Genomic DNA, 17,256 nt, shown 5'->3' on the forward strand with positions numbered 1-17,256 from the left:
TTACCCAAACACCAAGAAGATCCTATGCTACTGATGCAATTAATAGCAGTGGCTATTCCCTAAGTAAACTTGATTAATAGCAGTTAACTACTTTCTGAGTATGTACGCTATCTTCCCTGTCTGGCAATACTGAAATCCAGTCTAAAAGCTTAACTTTGAAGCTGCTTTAAAATCTTAACCAATTCTCTATCTTAAATACATTTCCCTTAGTCTCTTATTTTATTTATTTATAATAATTTCTACCCCACCCAATTACCATAAACCTGATGTAAGCTCCATTGAGCAGGGACTCTCTTATGTGTATCTGAACAGTGCTGCATGCATCTAGGCATGCTTTATAAATGATAAATAGTAGTAGTAAAACTATGCCTTCTCAGCTGCTCGCTGGTCCTGAAAAGGCCGATAATAACTGAGAAGTGTAGTTACCATTTTCTGTAGCATGCTCCTAATCCACGCCTTCACAGGCTATATGCACTGATGCTCTTGCCATCTTCTCTGGCAAAAGGTGAAAGCATAGTAGAATACAACCAAGCATACCAACACCTAGAGAACCACATTCTCTCCCTTACATAAGTAGAGGGGTTTTTAAAAAATATCTTTCTCTCTCCTGGTCATCAGGTATAGTGTACCATGGAAAAAAACCAAATCAACAGCTCTTTAAAACTCAGTTGGGGCTCTCCTTTAAGTGTGCAAGTAAACAGACTGTGACTCTGGCAGACAACTTCCAGCTTTGGACAGTCAACACCCAACTTCAAGCCTTCAACATCAAAGACAACAAGTTTGGGCAAGGTATGTGGGGAGAGATTTATTTGATTTTTAATAAAGTAGTGTGATTGCCATGCTAGTATACATCAATACACAGAAATAAAGGTCAATAAATGAAAAAATACATCAGGTAATCCCTTTTAATTAGATTAATGTAATACATTTCTTGACTAGCTTTTGGGAGCTACACTCCTCCTACTGAGCTTCCAAGTTCAAGAGCCCAAGAGATTTCAGCATTGTCTAACTGATTTATCAGCACTGCACCAGCTTTGTTCTAAGGATGTTCTCCTGTGAAATACTGGGATATTTTCACTGAAAAAGGGAGCAGCATTTGCACTGTTGTCTAAATTTGCCCCTGCAAACCATAAAAAGCATCTGTTCTAACTGAGGGTTCAATGAATATACAGTGCCTGAAAAACAAACAGTTCTCAAAGTAGACATAAAATAATCTTAACAGTACTCATCACTGAGGTAAAGGAGAAAATATACCATGTCTGATAATCCTTCAGCTTTACAATAGAATCTCCGCCAGCCGTCGGGAGCACCGCAAACACTGGCGCCTGTCTGAGCAGCAACTCAAAGTACAATGCACACTCATGCCATTCCTAGGAACCTTGGTTTTCGGGTTTTATTTTATTTTTCCTAGGAATTTCAATGTTATAAAAAAACAAAAAATCAGTGAAAAATGACTTTGTTAAAATAGGAAAAAAAATCATTGTAAACATTATTTTTCCACTGATTTTTTTTATACCATTGAAATTCCCCCAAAAAAATAAAATCTGAAAATGAAGTTCTCACAGGACAAGCAGGATGGTGGTCCTCACATATGGGTGACATCACAGGATGGAGCCCAATCACGGAAAACTTCTGTCAAAGTTTCCAGAACTTTGACTGGCCCCTACTGGGCATGCCCAGCATGGCACTAACCCTGCAGCCAGCAGGGGTCCCCCTTCAGTCTTCTTTTTTCCGCGCAGCAGTAGCCTCGGGGTTAAGGAGCTCTGCAGAGATTCGACAGGAATTTTCCTCATGGAATTACTAAAAGTTAATTTGCCCCACAGGGGTCCCTCCTCTAACTTTTTCAAGCCATGGTACTCCGGTAAGTTTTTACCCATTTTTCCGTCGATTACCGTTGAGTTTGGCCCTCGCGGCCTACTGGCCGTCGACCGTACCACGGCTCAATTTTTTTCATGGCCATGGCATCGGGGTTCCGTTAGTGCCCGGACTGTAATCGCACCATGTCCATCACAGACCCCCATAAAGTCTGTGTAATGTGTCTTGGACGAGAGCACGATGTCTTGACCTGCACCAAATGTGCCTTAATGACATCAAAAGGTCGCAAGGCCAGAATGGAGAAGATGGAACTTCTCTTCCGTGCTCAAACCCTAACTCCAAACATTGCATCGACGTTATCGTAACCGGCACCGTCAACTTCACGCCAGCATGGTCCACCGACCGGTAACCATCCGGCATCGACGACATCTCGGCCTTCGACACCCTCTACTCCCCCTCAGGACCGAGGGGATCATAGAAACAAACATCGCCACCAGCATAGAAAGGTTTGGACAATCGAGGGAGAGAAATCTTCGACCTTGCCATCATCCGAGCCGCCGTAGAAGAAACCCCGTCCAGAAAAGACACCGACCTCACCGAGGCAACCCTCCCCCAATGGGGCATTGGGAGCCGCAACTCTGCCTCTTTTTTTAAACATACAAACAAAATCAAAATGAGTTTGCATATAGAATACATGAACTGGGTTACGTTTATCAAAAACAAAGAAAATCCATTTCCTTCAAATCAATGAAGACAAAAATTCTATAGTTAAAAGAAACATAAAACCACACCAGTTTCATTTAGTATTAAACATAATTGAGAGCTTGTTGCACAGTAAAAGGAAAATCAATGGGGAGTATGTATCATGAAAAATATTTTTTGATTTAAGGGCTCATATTGCCTGCTACTTTTAATTATTCCATTAACTCGAGATTGGGGATGATGCTGGAATTTTCCTCTGTTCTAGAAACTCTCTAAGTTGTTCAGGTGAAAAAAAGATAAATACATCATTCTGTTTTCTCAATACACACTTACATGGAAATCTTACCTCTTGGCGTAAAACCAAAAAGGCTTTCCTCCTTAATTGTGTTGAGTATGCTAAGTCAGGGAATATCTTAATTGGCTTCTCCATAAAGTTGACAGGGTACTTTTGAAAGTAATTCTTCATTATTAAATTTATGTCTTTAAGTGAGGAAAAATTTACCAAGAGAGTTCCCCAATCAATAATCTGAGCACTTCTCAAGAAAATTGGTGAGGTCTCCTTGGAATGGCTGTTCTACTCTATCATTTACATTTCTCTTTTTTGGTATGAAATAGCAGTTTACTACTGTTATTGTATCTCCAGAGACAGTGCCAAGAATATCCGTTAGAAGGCTTTTTAGAGTGATAGAGGGTAATTCCCCAATCACTCTAGGAAAATTCAGAATTCTTAAATTATACTTCTTGGCACTGTTCTCTAGAGACTCTAATCTCCTAGAAATTACATCTCTGTCTTTAACGACGGCTGCATGAAATTCCAAATTTTTCTTTTGATGATTCTCTAAATCTTTTGTTCTGTCTACTAAATCTTTAATTTGTTTCTCTGTTTGTAGTGTGTCTTGTTGATTACCAATTATTAAACTATCTACCTTCCTTTCTAATCCCTTAATATTGGTTAACATTCCCTCCATCATACCCCAAAGTGCATCGAGTGTTACCACTGCAGGACGGGTGGGCAAGCCTAAACTGCTATCTTGGGTTGATTGGTCCATATTCCCATTCGAGGGAATTACTAATTCCAAATCCCTTTCTCCACTTCTTGGAATTACACCCAAAGTAGCAGAGGCTCCTTCAGTGATGGTATCTATGACAGCTCTTTCAGAGCTTGTCTCCACCATTCTTTGTGCAGGAGGTATGCCGATGTTCGGGCTCAAGGAAGCCTCATCTGTAGGCACACTCAGCCCTCCCTGACTGAGTGGCACATCAGAGTCTTTGGACTTCACTTCATTTACAGCAGGAGAGAGGAGAAATCTGCTAATTTCCTGTTGGATTGGAGATGGTAAAGGGAGTGAGGGAAAAACCCGCACTTTCCCTTTACGTTTAGGAGGCATAGTCACTTGGAAATTTAGGGACAATCAACACTTTCACTCAATATGATGCCAGCAGTTACATGCAACGGATGGTTAGCAGAGAAGCAGAATATCCACACGAGGAAAATATTACAGTACCTTAAAGAACCACCGTTTAGGTGACTTTGCCGACGACCGACGAATCTGGGTGAAGCCGGGAAAAGCTGTTACGCCGCTCGCCCCTTGAGCGGCGCGCCAGCTCTGCTGCGCGCCGCAGGTCGCCCCACTTAAATGGGGCACTTCCGGGTTCCGCCTCTGGGTCTGCCCCTCAACGTCACGGCGTCGGTAGCGCAGCTGGAGCTCAACAGTCAGGTAAGGAGTTCTCCTGCCCCCGTTCTCAGACAGCTTGCAGGAAGATGGTTCGAATCTTTAGTCTCTACGCCCTCAGATACAGTTCCAAGACGCCCCTCTTAAATGGGGCACTTCCGGGTTCCGCCTCTGGGTCCGCCCCTCAACGTCACGGCATTGGTAGCGCAGCTGGAGCCCAACAGTCAGGTAAGGAGTTCTCCTGCCCCCGTTCTCAGACAGCTTGCAGGAAGATGGTTCGAATCTTTAGTCTCTGCGCCCTCCCGCGACTCCGCCTTTAACGGTGGTCCCTCCGGCTATGCCTCTGCCTCCTTCTTCTGTTCTGGAGCCGGGGCTGCTTGCTCCAGGTCTCCAAGAAGTACTGGACCGGATGGTTCAGGAGGCCATCGACAAGGCGATGCAACGACTCCAGGTTCCTCCGGCACCGACACGGTACCGATTGCAGAACCGATCACCGACCCGATTCCAGCAGCTTTGGCACCGCTGCTCTCAGGATGGAAGCGCTAATTGCCGCTTTTCCACTGATGGACCCTGGGTCACCGATGGCGTCGGTGCCCTCCCCGCTCACTCTGTCATTGGGAGGAGAAACACCGTTTCGCATCCCTCCTTCGGGAGTTTTGCCTCAGCCATCGATGCCGATACGTCCATCGCCACCAATCCAACCATCGGTGCCGATACGCCCGTCGGCGCCACCGAACCATCCATCGATGCCCTCGATGCCTGCGCCGGTGCCTTCAATGCCTTCATTGGTGCCTCTGATTATTCCTTCCTTTGGAGCTTAGACCAGGACCTTCAGGTATCCCACATCCCATCCCCCTCTATATCCTAGAGGGGCAGATGCTGATCCTTATGGTACCTGGACTGATATTCTTCACCAGACACCGATGATTTGCCTTCACCACCTTCATCCACTGAAAGCAGAAAGCGTTCTCCTCCAGAGGACCTTTCCTTTATAAATTTTGTGAAGAAAATGTCTGAATTGGTTCCCTTCCAATTACAGACTGAACAGGATGATAGGCACCAGATGACGGATGCTCCCAAGGTAATAACCTCCATCCCTATCCAACAGGTTCTTCTGGATCTCCTGAAGAAGAACTGGGAACATCCTGGCTCCATTGCTCCAGTCCACAGGAAAGCTGACACTACCTATTTGGTGCAGTCAGCTCCAGGCTTTCAGAAACCACAATTGGATCATCAATCTGTAGTGGTGGAATCTGCACAGAAGAGAGCAAAGAGATCAAAGCCTCACACTTCTTTTCCCCCTGGCAAGGAACAGAAGTTTCTAGATGCCGAGTCTTCCAAGGATCAATGCTCATCTCCCGAATTGCCGCTTATCAGCTCTATATGATCCAATATAACAGGGTCATTTTTAAGCAGATACAAGACTTGACGGACTCCCTGCCTCAGCAATTTCAAGAACAGCTCCAAACTTTAGTAAACAAAGGTTTTGAGGCAGGCAAGCATGAGATCAGATCATCTTATAATATCTTTGATACTGCTACTAGGGTATCTGCAGCTGCTATTTCGGCGAGAAGGTGGGCCTGGCTCAAGTCTTCTGACCTTTGCCCTAAGGTACAAGACAGGTTATCCGACCTGCCTTGTGTAGGAGATAATCTGTTTAGAGAACAGATTCAACAGACGGTGGCGGAACTTAAGGACCATCATGAGACCCTAAGACAGCTCTCTCTGATGCCTTCTGACTATTCTTCTAAACAGCCCTTCAGAAAGGACTCTAAAAAGTCATTCTTCCCCCCGAAGAAGTCCTACCCACCACCAACCAGATCCTGTGCCATGAGACCTTTTCAAAAAGCACAGTCTCGTCAAACACGTAAACAAAAACCACAAGCAGCTCCTCAACCAGGGCTGCTTCAGGATTTTGACTTCCACCTAGAGAGCAGCAGCCAGATTCCACTGCCTCACATACCAGTGGGAGGTTGATTATACCACTTCCACAACGTATGGCACTCAATCACCTCAGACCAATGGGTACTGGCAATAATTGCTCAGGGTTACCATCTGAATTTTCTCTCCGTGCCACCGGATTCCCCACCTCTACCGATGTGGAGAACATCCGATCACTCCATTCTTCTGGATCAAGAGGTCTCCCTCCTTCTCCAGTCCAAGGCAATAGAACCCATTCCCTACTCTCTGCACGGCCTAGGGTTCTATTCCCGGTACTTTCTAATCCCCAAAAATTCAGGAGGCGTTCATCCTATTCTGGACCTATGGGCCCTCAACAAGTACCTCCAGCGAGAGAAATTCAAGATGGTAACCTTAGACTTGCTTCTTCCTCTTCTACAAAGAGGAGACTGGCTCTGTTCTCTGGACCTCCAGGATGCATACACTCATATTGTGATAACTCCATCTCATCGCAAATACCTGAGGTTTCTAGTAGGCCCCAAGCACTATCAATACCGAGTGCTTCCATTCGGCCTAGCGTCTGCGCCACGAGTCTTCACAAAATGCCTCGTAGTAGTTGCAGCCTTCCTCAGGACCCAAGGTGTTCACGTCTACCCCTATCTAGACGACTGGTTAATCAGGGTTCCCACTCAGCAAGCTGCTCTGTCGTCCCTCAATCTAACCTTACACACTCTAATTTCATTAGGATTTCTCGTCAATTACGACAAATCCTACTTAGTCCCATCTCAAACATTATCGTTCATTGGGGCAGACTTGGACACCTTGCAGGCAAAGGCTTTTCTGCCTCGACAGCGAGCTCTCACTCTTGTGTCTCTTGCACGCCAGCTGCAGTCTCAGCACTCTGCGACTGCATGCCACTTTCTCATCCTCCTGGGACACATGGCGTCCTCAGTTCAGGTCACATCAATGGCCCGTTTGGCCATGAGAGTCATGCAGTGGACTCTAAGGTCTCAATGGACTCAAAGCATTCAGCCCCTGTCGACCATTGTCCACGTAACTGACTCACTCCGTCAGTCTCTTGCCTGGTAGAAAATTCAGATCAATCTCCTCCAAGGCTTGCCCTTTCAGGCTCCAAACCCTTAATTAATTCTCACCACTGATGCTTCCAACTTCGGATGGGGAGCCCATGTGGCCGATCTGCAGAAACAAGGCTCTTGGTCTCCAGAGGAAGCCAAACACCAAATAAATTTCCTGGAGCTTTGAGCAATCAGATATGCTCTCAGGGCATTTCAGGATTACCTCTCAAATCAAGTTATCTTGATCCAGACAGACAACCAGGTGGCCATGTGGTACATCAACAAACAGGGAGGCACAGGCTCCTTCCTTCTGTGTCAGGAAGCTGCACAGATTTGGGCGGAAGCTCTCTCCCATTCGATGTACCTCAGGGCCTCCTGTTGTGAAAGCTCTGTGTTAGAGCTGGTAGTTAGCAATCTGTTGTAAATCTGCTAGGGAGTTAGCAATCTGTTATATCTGTTAAGAAAGCTGGCGTTAGATGGGAGGAGCAATCTGAATGAATGGCCCCTAAGAAGGAAGAGTCAGCTATCTTGTAGTGTCTCAGATTCTGTTATATTCCACTATGTTGGGAATTAGCAATCTGATATGAATCTGAGATAGTAGTGGTGAATCCCTGGGCCGGTGGCAGATGACCGTGTCCCCGGGAGGATATCCCGAGAGGGACCACCGGCTAGGCTTGAGTATGGAGACAGACACACATTAGTTCTTTTATTAAACAGGTTTTGGAAACCACCAGAGGTGGCAGTAGTGAGCTGATATGCCCGGCAGGGCTGTAGTCCCTCAGGCACTGCAACCGCGATCCAGAATGGCTGAGCTGTTGAGAAACTGTAGAAAGTGAGTAGGTATAGTAGACAAGGTTCATGAACAGAACTAGATAACATAAGGTCTCAAGGAAGCTCAGGAGCTGGAAAGGTTTAGGCCCTCAAGGAGCAAATACCTGGTCCCAGGGAAAGCTCTGAGAGAGCAATGGTAACTCACAATTGTTTATAGCAGTGATAGCTTCCAGGCAGTAGAGAATCTTCAGAGTGTCCAGGAACATGGGCCCTCGAGGAACGAGTACCGGTTCCTATCTGTAATCTGAAAGTAAAGAAAAGAGTGATGCCCCCAAGGAGCGGGTACCTCTGGTAAGTCCGAGGAGGCAGAGTAGCTTGGAGGAAAGGTAGCCGAATCCATATCCGAATCCTCTCCTTGCTAACTCAGGTAGTGAATTAGAGACCTTTAAATATTGGAAGCGGATGACGTCATCTCAGGGGGAAGCCCCTGAGGTTCGCGCCTTTGCTGGAACTTCAATCAGAGCATGCATGCGCACGCACCCTAGGTCATCAGGCAACTTGGCAGATCTGCAATATTGAGCCAGTCTGGGGACGCCGGAGGGGGACGGCATGGAGACACCGCGGCATCCAGCCATCCATCAGACCCGGAGGGAGTCGCCACAGAGGTAAAGAGGATGGAGTGAGGGCGTCAAGCAGCGACGGACACAACACCTCCTACTTGCCGGGAGTGGACAATGTGTTGGAAGACAAGCTGAGTCGCATCTTTCAACCGCACGAGTGGTCTCTCAACCCCTTGGTGGCGAACTCCATCTTCCAACAATGGGGATATACTCAGATAGACCTCTTTGCGTCTCCTCAAAACCGCAAAGTAGAGAAATTCTGCTCTCTCATTCTCAGCAAACACTCTCAGCCCAGAGATGCATTCTCCCTCTCGTGGGCAACCGGTCTACTCTATGCATTCCTTCCACTTCCTCTTCTCTCGAAGACTCTCGTGAAGTTACGTCAGGACAAGGGAACCATGATCCTGATAGCACCTCACTGGCCACGCCAAGTATGGTTTCCAATACTGCAGGATCTCTCTATTCGCAAGCACATTCCCTTGGGAAAGGACTCGCTTCTGATCACTCAAAACGACAGGTGCCTCCGCCATCCCAACCTTCACGCCTTGTCCCTGACGGCATTGGATGTTGAAAGGTTAATCCTTCAGCCACTTAACCTTTCTGAATCAGTTTCCCGTGTCTTGATTGCTTCACGGAAGCCTTCCACGAGAAAAGCTTACTTACAAATGGAAAAGGTTCACGTCATGGTGCTCTTCTCAGTCCCTTGACCCCTTTTCGTGTCCAATCACGAAGTTTTTGGACTATTTCTGGCATTTATCAGAGTCAGGTCTAAAGACTTCTTCCCATGTCAGTGAGGTAGCCACCTTCCATAAAGGTATCGGGGATATTCCTATATCAGTACAACCCCTTGTGACACGTTTTCTGAAAGGCTTGCTTCACCTCAAGCCTCCACTGCGTCCTCTGGCCCCTTCTTGGGACCTCAACCTGGTTTTGGGTCAGTTCATGAAATCACCATTCGAGCCTCTTCACTCCTGTGATCTTCGCTATCTCACATGCAGGCCGATACAGTAAAGTGCAGCCGCGGTTACCCTGCTTGTAACCCGCTTTCTACTCACAATTTGGCCGCGTTAGTCCAACCCGCGATTCACTATCCCTTTTAACCCATCCTTACCGCTTCTTTAAATCAACGGGTAACCCTTTCCGCCCATGGCATGTAAACGATCGGATTAGCTATTCCCCCCATTCAGTAACATGCGCCCTGACTATCGCCTTTTTAACCTGCAGTTTAGCCGCACGTTTAACCTGCTAATTTACCGCCTACCCCTACCCCTGTGTTAGAGGCAGGGGTAGGGGTAGGCGTGACGTACGCCGTGACATCATGCGCTTCGCTGGCTAGAGCGCCCAAATTGACGGGCCCTCAAGTCAGCAAAAGCGTATGAACGGGCGTGCGTGACGTCACGGCGTGCCCGTTCATGTGCTTTCGCTGGCTTGAGCGCCCATGCACTACGGGCGTGCGTTCGTCCGTCTTCGCCGGCGGGGGCCGCTGGAAGCTGCTTTCACCGCCGGCTGCCCCCGGGAGGCAGGGGAGCCGCGGCGTCTCCAGAGGAGGGCAGAGAGGGCTGAAAGGGCTGAAAGAAAGAAAAAGTAAGTTAACTTTGGTTACACTTATTCACAATACTTTACATGTCGAGTCGCTTCGGGAGGAGGGGATTTTAGGTTTTTAGGTTTTCTTTTGGTTAAAGTTGGGATCCACTTCCTGGTACCTGTCATTTCAAATGTCATTTGAAATGACATTTGAAATGACAGGTACCAGCGCACCCAGGTTACTGTATAGACGCTGTATAAAGCGCCTATACAGTAAAATGGATTGCGCTTCATGGACGTGCGTTGGACGTGGGTTGGACGTGGCTTGCATTTGCAAGCAATTTAAATAGAGTATCGAGCGGTATGTGATCCGAACTGTGCGTGCGGCAAACGAGGGTGCGCCCGGCACTGCCGCACTCTTTCTAACGTGTCCTTACTGTATCGGCCTGATGGAAAGTGATTTTCCTTCTGGCAATCACTTCAGCTTGCAGAGTTAGTGAATTACAGGCCCTAGTTACCTATCCGCCTTACACCAAACTTCTGTAGGACCGGGTGGTACTCCGCACTCACCCTAAGTTCTTGCTTAAGGTAGTATCGGAGTTTCACATTAATCAATCCATTATACTGCCTACCTTCTTTCCCAGGCCCCATTCCAATCCAGGAGAACAGGCTCTGCATACTCTTGACTGTAAACAGGCTCTAGTATTCTACCTAGACCGTACAGCTGCCCACAGGGAAAGCACTCAATTGTTTGTCTCTTTCCACCCTAACAAGTTAGGGAAGCCTGTGGGTAAGTAGACTCTCTCCTCTTGGTTGGTGGACTGCATATCCTTTTGCTATCAGCAAGCGGGCATTCCATTTCAAGACCGTGTTAAAGCACACTCTGTGAGAGCCATGGCAACTTCAGTAGCACACCTAAGATCGGTGTCGCTTCCTGACATTTGCAGAGTTGCCACCTGGAGTTCTCTCCACACCTTTGCAGCCCACTATTGCTTGGACAAAGCCGGAAGATAAGATTCCATCTTCGGCCAGTCTGTCCTTCGTAACCTATTTACAACGTGACATACCAACACCCTTCCGCCTGCCCGGTGGGGTTCACGATGCCCTCTACCAAATTCCACCCCAGTTGTTGTGCCTGCTGCACACTTTTGGGTACATTTGGTGCATGTTCGGACATCCTCAGCTCGGTACTCACCCATATGTGAGGACTACCATCCTGCTTGTCCTGTGAGAAAGCAAATGTTGCTTACCTGTAACAGGTGTTCTCACAGGACAGCAGGATGTTAGTCCTCATGAAACCCGCCCGCCGCCCCGCGGTGTTGGGTTTGTAACGTTTTATTATTTATTTTTCGGCACTGCCTGTAGCTTTTAAATAAGACTGAAGGGGGACCTCTGCTGGCTGCAGGGTTAGTGCCATGCTGGGCATGCCCAGTAGGGGCCAGTCAAAGTTCTGGAAACTTTGACAGAATTTTTCCGTGACTGGGCTCCATCCTGTGATTTCACCCATATGTGAGGACTAACATCCTGCTGTCCTGTGAGAACACCTGTTACAGGTAAGCAACATTTGCTGTCCCTAGCCATGCCACACACTATAATTTAGAAAGCAGCCAAAGCTGAGCTATTAACTTTCAAGATGCAGCACTGGGAATCTCTGTTCCTGCTGGGTTCCAAACCCGAGACTTCTGCTTCCGAACTCGGTATCTAGAGGGGAATCTCCATTGGCTGTAGGGGAAATGTTCTATATTCAGCTGTGAATCAACCCTGAATTCTAGTTTACTCTTAATAACTGCTGCATACTCTAGAACTGGAATGGGATGGCATGGTGTGCCTTCTAGGCCTGCACTCAGATTGTCCTGTGACTTTAATTGCAGAGGAAGAATGCTTTGCTGATAGGAGCAGTAAAGCAGCCCCTGTCCTAGTGATCCTGAGTATCGTGGGACTGGTTTTCATTGTGCTTGTCGTGTGTCTGATTGCCAGAAGAAAGAGGAACAGAGGATACGAACACATCTAAGCTGGCTGCCTTATTCAAAATGTGCATGACGCTAAGAGCACACTGATCTTGGCTTTCCATTGCTAAACATGGTTCACGCTCTCTGTATAGATGAAGACCAGGTTTCCCCTGGATTTCCTGGCTGTTTTGGAGCTATATCAAACATAATAAATATATAAAACATTTTTCTTAGGGGGGTCCTGTGACCTTGATACCTAAATTAATGACACAATAATAGGTTTTAAAGCAATTAGATGCTAAATCTTCTAAACATTTTGCTATTTTTTTAACTCCCTATGATCTACAATATATTAATGGGGCATTATGAAATTCTCTTATTACAAGAGTATTTTCACTTGCCTTTTTTAAATGCTGAAACCACAGTGCTAAATAAAAAGGACATACATGTATTCAGTCTTGCAGTGATATGAAAAAGCTTCTACTTAATTAGCATATTACACAAATCACACAAACATGCCAATGTTATTTCTTTGATTGGGTGTCCAGAGAGTTGGATTAAGGGAGAGTGCTAGATGTAGTGTACTTTCATTTCAGTAAAGCCTCTGACACAGTGCAGTTAGTGTAGCTGGGTTCAAAAAAGGTTTGGATAAGTTCTTGGAGGAGAAGTCCATTAATGGCTATTAATCAATTTTACTTAGGGAATAGCCACTGCTATTAATTGCATTAGTAACATGGGATCTTCTTAGTGTTTGGGTAATTGCCAGGTTCTTGTGGCCTGGTTTTGGCCTCTGTTGGAAACAGGATGCTGGGCTTGATGGACCCTTGGTCTGACCCAGCATGGCATGTTCTTAAATAAATTGAGCGCCCTTGATATGGGCCATAGAATGAGTGATTGGGTTAGAAACTGATTGAGTGGAAGGTGAAAAATTGCAGTGGTAAATGGAGTTCACTCTGAGGAGGGGGGCACTACTTACTTACTTACTTACTTACTTATTTATTTATTTATTTATTTAACAGTTTTATATACCGACCTTCATAGTAAATAACCATATCGGATCGGTTTACAATTAACAAGAATAAAAAACTGGGGTAACTATTCAAGTAAACGAAAGATAAACAGTAAGTAGGAATGAGTCAAAAGTTACAATCAACAGGGAAGAGAACTTGGAAGCTTGCAACAAGCTGGAAAGAAGATAAGGCAGGAAATAAATATGAAGTGATGCCATAGGGCGTACGGGTTAAAGCTTAATGGTGCTTTAACCTGGGAGAGTCAGAGTCCATTCGTGAGTATAATCATCATAACGGGTAAGCGTGAAGGACAACTAGTGATTGTCTGGTGGGTCGGTGAAGGCTTGGTGAAAGAGCCAGGTTTTAAGTCTTTTTCTAAAAGTTAACAGGCAAGGCTCCACTCTGAGACTTGAAGGGATGCTATTCCAGATAGATGGGCCAGCTATCGAAAAAGCTCTGTCTTTGGTCATCGAGAGGCGTGAAGCTTTAGTAGGGGGAAATTTCAGGGTGCCTTTGAGAGTATCTTCATCTTGTGATGTACTTCAGGGATTGGTCCTTGAACCAGTTCTTTTCAGCATTTTTGTGAGTGACATTGCAGAAAAATTGTTGGGAAAGGTTTGTCTTTTTGTCGATGATACCAAAATCTGTAACAGGGTAGAAAGCCAGGGAGGTGTGGAAAATATGAGGAGGGATGTAGCAAAGCTTGAGGAATGGTCTAGGGTCTGGCAGCTAAGATTTAATGCTAAAAATGCAGAGTTATGCAATTAGAATGCAAAAACCCAAGGCAGAGATACAATATTGGAGGCAAAATTGTGTGAAAGCACAAAAGATTATTAGCTGCATAGGGAGACGAATAGCAGAAAAAAAAAAAAAGGAATATTGCCCCTGTATAGATCCCTGGTGAGACCTCATCTGGGGTCTGATGTAATAAAATCCATGCTAAACTTGGAGCTAAATTTTAGCATGGGTTTTACTTATTGTGCACTTTAAAAACAGGGGGCCTTGTGGGATGCAATAAACTAATGGAATGCAAATCGAGCAGGAGCTTAAAAAAAGCAGGCTAAATGAAAAAAATATGCTAAAAATGTGACTTAACCTGAAAAATCTGCACAAATGCAGAAAAGTGCAAACGCTAAAAATAGATTTAAATGAGTATTTCCTCTGGGTGAGGCTTACATGTGTATCCTCTGGCTTGCTGGTGCTAAAATATGGCACCAGGCAACCTAAAGAGGAGAATCTATTGCTTCTGTTCAGTTAAATGTATTGCAATCTGCCTTGAGACCAACTTTGGGAAAAGGCAGAATTTAAAACATTGACAAATAAATAAATAATAAATACAAATGCAGGAGTAAGAAGATAAGCGCTTGGAGCTGGAAGGGGTGTGACCAAAAGGACCTTGCATGCACGATTGACACTGGACATCCTGACTTGGGTGCAATCTTGCATGCAAGGCCATTTGGGCAAGGCATGCCAAGTGAAAAATGCACTTGCCAAAGGCTGGGTCTCTCTCCCTCCTCCTCTCCCACCTTACAGCATCCCCAGCCAGTCTAAGGAGCAGTAGCCAGGTTCAGGACTCAGGCCTCCTGTACTGGACCATCTAGTCAGCCCAGAAAACCTTTTCTGATGAAGCTTACTAGTTTTCAGACCCAATTAAAAACAATACCTTGAAGAAACAATTTGCTGTGATAATTGTTATGGTTTGTGGTCAGCCTGGTACCAGTCTTAAAAAATATACATTCAGAAATGGTAAACATTGCAGTTACAAACCTGGAATAATATTAAACATTGGAAGGCCTAACCAAAGCAAGGAATAAGGCTAGGACACAAAGACAAGATAGGCCACTAGGGGGCCGAGGTAAAGCAAGGAAGACACCTTCAGCTGAGTAGTATGCACTTTGGTATTGTGCATTAGAGATGTGAATCGTGTGCCAGATTGTCTTAACGATCAGATTCGGCTGGGGGGGGGGGGGGAATTCTGATCGTTAAGATATGTGAATTGGAATTGTTTCCGATTCCAATTCACATCGCTAATTTTTTTTTAGGGAGGCCCGTGCCGCTAAAAAAAAACCAACCCACCCGACCCTTTAAATCGACCCCCCCAAAACCTTTTAAAATTACCTGGTGGTCCAGGGGGGCCTCGGGGAGAGATCCAGGGGGGCCTCGGGGAGAGGAGAGATCCAGGGGGGCCTCAGGGAAAGATTTCCCGTTCCCAGGCATCAGCTGTTCTAAAAATAAAATGGCGCCAATGCCCCTTTGCCCTTACCATGTGACAGGGTATCCGTGCCATTGGCCGGCCCCTGTCACATGGTAGGAGCACTGGATGGCTGGCGCCATCTTGACCCCCCCCTCCCAAAGATGGGAGGGGGGGTCAATTTAAAGGGTTGGGTGGGTTTGTTTTTTTAGCGGCACGGGCCTCCCTAAAAAAAAAAGGGTCGGGAGGGTGGGGGAGGCTAAGGGGGGGTCGATTTAAAGGGTTGGGTGGGTTTGGTTTTTTTTATCGGGCCATCGGCGTCATTTTAATTAGTGGCAGCCAAAATGGCGCCGATGGCCCGAGAGCGGGAGATCGCGCCGGGACCCCCCCCACTGGACCACCAGCTAACAACATTTTGGGGGGGTTCGGGAGGGTGGGGGAGGGTAAGGAATTGGTTTTCAAGGGTCGGGGTGGGTTTAGGGGTTGTTTTGGTGTGCCGGTTTTCCCGCCCTCCCCCAAATAATTCCCGTGCCCTATTTAACGATACAATACAAATGCCCCTGACGATAAATCGGGGGCATTTGTATTGTATCGTGCACTCTAACGATTTAGAACGATTTTAAAATTATCTGACGATAATTTTAATTGTTCAAAAACGATTCACATCCCTATTGTGCATCCTGAGTTTGGCATACTGTTCACCTGTAGGTGCCAGCCACAACGGTAATTACACATTGTCCAGCTTTAGGTTCCAACCCCAGAGAACTTATGTTAAAAATGTAAGTCCTTCCTGGGGAGTACCACACTGGGCACAACAATATACAACATTGGCCACCAAAAATGTGAGTTTATGCCACCTCAGACCCAGGAGTTAAATTTCCAATAAGCTCTCTCAGGTAAATACCAGTCACAGGCTTTATTTTCCAGAACAGCTGGACAGTACACATACAGTGCTAAACTGCTGTTGGTGCCCATCCAGACATCCTATGCTTTGTTCATCTAGCTGTTTATCTTCCCCAGAGAGCATATTCTTGTATTTTACTTGCCATTCCTTGTCAAAATGGCCTGGAATGAGAGGATGTGCCCACAATTTGGGATGCCAGCACCAATCTCACATGCAATGCCATTTCGGTAAGATATGGCAAGTAAAATCAAAGTATAAGCTCTCTTGGGTGGGCACCTTCAGCTAAACAGTATGCAATTTGGTGCTGTGCATCCAACTTTGGCATCCTGTTTGGCTGTAGCTGCTCCCCTAGAGAGTTTATGCTTTGTTACCATGGCTGTAGATGCCCGCCACAAAAAGCTTATGCCTTGATTTTACTTGCCATACCTTCCTTGCCAAAATGGCCTTGGATGCAAGAATTTTCTCCCTGTAGTGGGCACTTACAGCTCTCTGAACAAAGTGTAAGCTCCCTGGGGTGGGCAGCTACAGTTAAACAGTACACCAAAGTTGGATGCACAGTGTTGGTTCAGCTGTCAGTGTCCATCCCCTTAGAGCAGGCACCAACAGCTGGGTCCAAGATGGAGTAAACACATTCTGGAGACCAAAGTTATTCTATTGCTGTGCCTTCTTTGGTAGCAGCAGCTAGACACTACCACACTGGGCACAACAACAATATAATATGGCCTCCAGAGTTAAGTTTTACTCCTGCACTGAACCAAGTGTTAAATTTCTGGTGTTAAACACGCATGAAAATGTCTCCCTGCATTGCCCTGTAATAGCTAATAACTTTGTTTAAATGCAAATTGCTTGTACCTGCGCTAAGCATGCCAGTTCTTTTGGCACTAAAACCCATGTTACATACATTAGTAAGGTGAGTGCCAAAAAACCTGTGGTAGACGTAGCACGCCTTATTACTTCGGCCCCTTGGAATATTGTGCACAATTCTGGAGACCACAGCTTCAAAAGGATATAACCTGGTTGGAGTCAGTCCAGAGGGTGGCTACTAAAATGGTCAGTAGTCTTTGTTCTAAAGCATATGGAGACATATTTAAAGATGTACATATGTATGCCCTAGAGGAAAGG

At 46.0% G+C, this 17,256-nt stretch overlaps 1 protein-coding gene across 2 annotated transcripts in view; it reads left to right on the plus strand.

Annotated features, from left to right (window-relative positions):
• LAMP3 (lysosomal associated membrane protein 3) overlaps positions 1 to 17,256 on the plus strand; it is an 82,123-nt gene that overhangs the window by 36,608 nt on the left and 28,259 nt on the right. The window contains exons 5-6 of one of the 2 annotated variants that reach the window (XM_029615433.1): positions 619 to 789; positions 11,952 to 12,258. In XM_029615433.1, coding sequence (XP_029471293.1) covers positions 619 to 789; positions 11,952 to 12,091 — 311 coding nt within the window. In that variant the 3' untranslated portion in view covers positions 12,092 to 12,258. Of the gene's footprint in view, positions 1 to 618; positions 790 to 11,951; positions 12,259 to 17,256 lie in introns of those variants that run through there. The other variant, XM_029615434.1, reaches the window with a different exon arrangement.

The sequence above is a fragment of the Rhinatrema bivittatum genome, chromosome 9 (genome assembly GCF_901001135.1).
Source record: "Rhinatrema bivittatum chromosome 9, aRhiBiv1.1, whole genome shotgun sequence".
Taxonomy (NCBI): Eukaryota; Metazoa; Chordata; class Amphibia; order Gymnophiona; family Rhinatrematidae; genus Rhinatrema; species Rhinatrema bivittatum.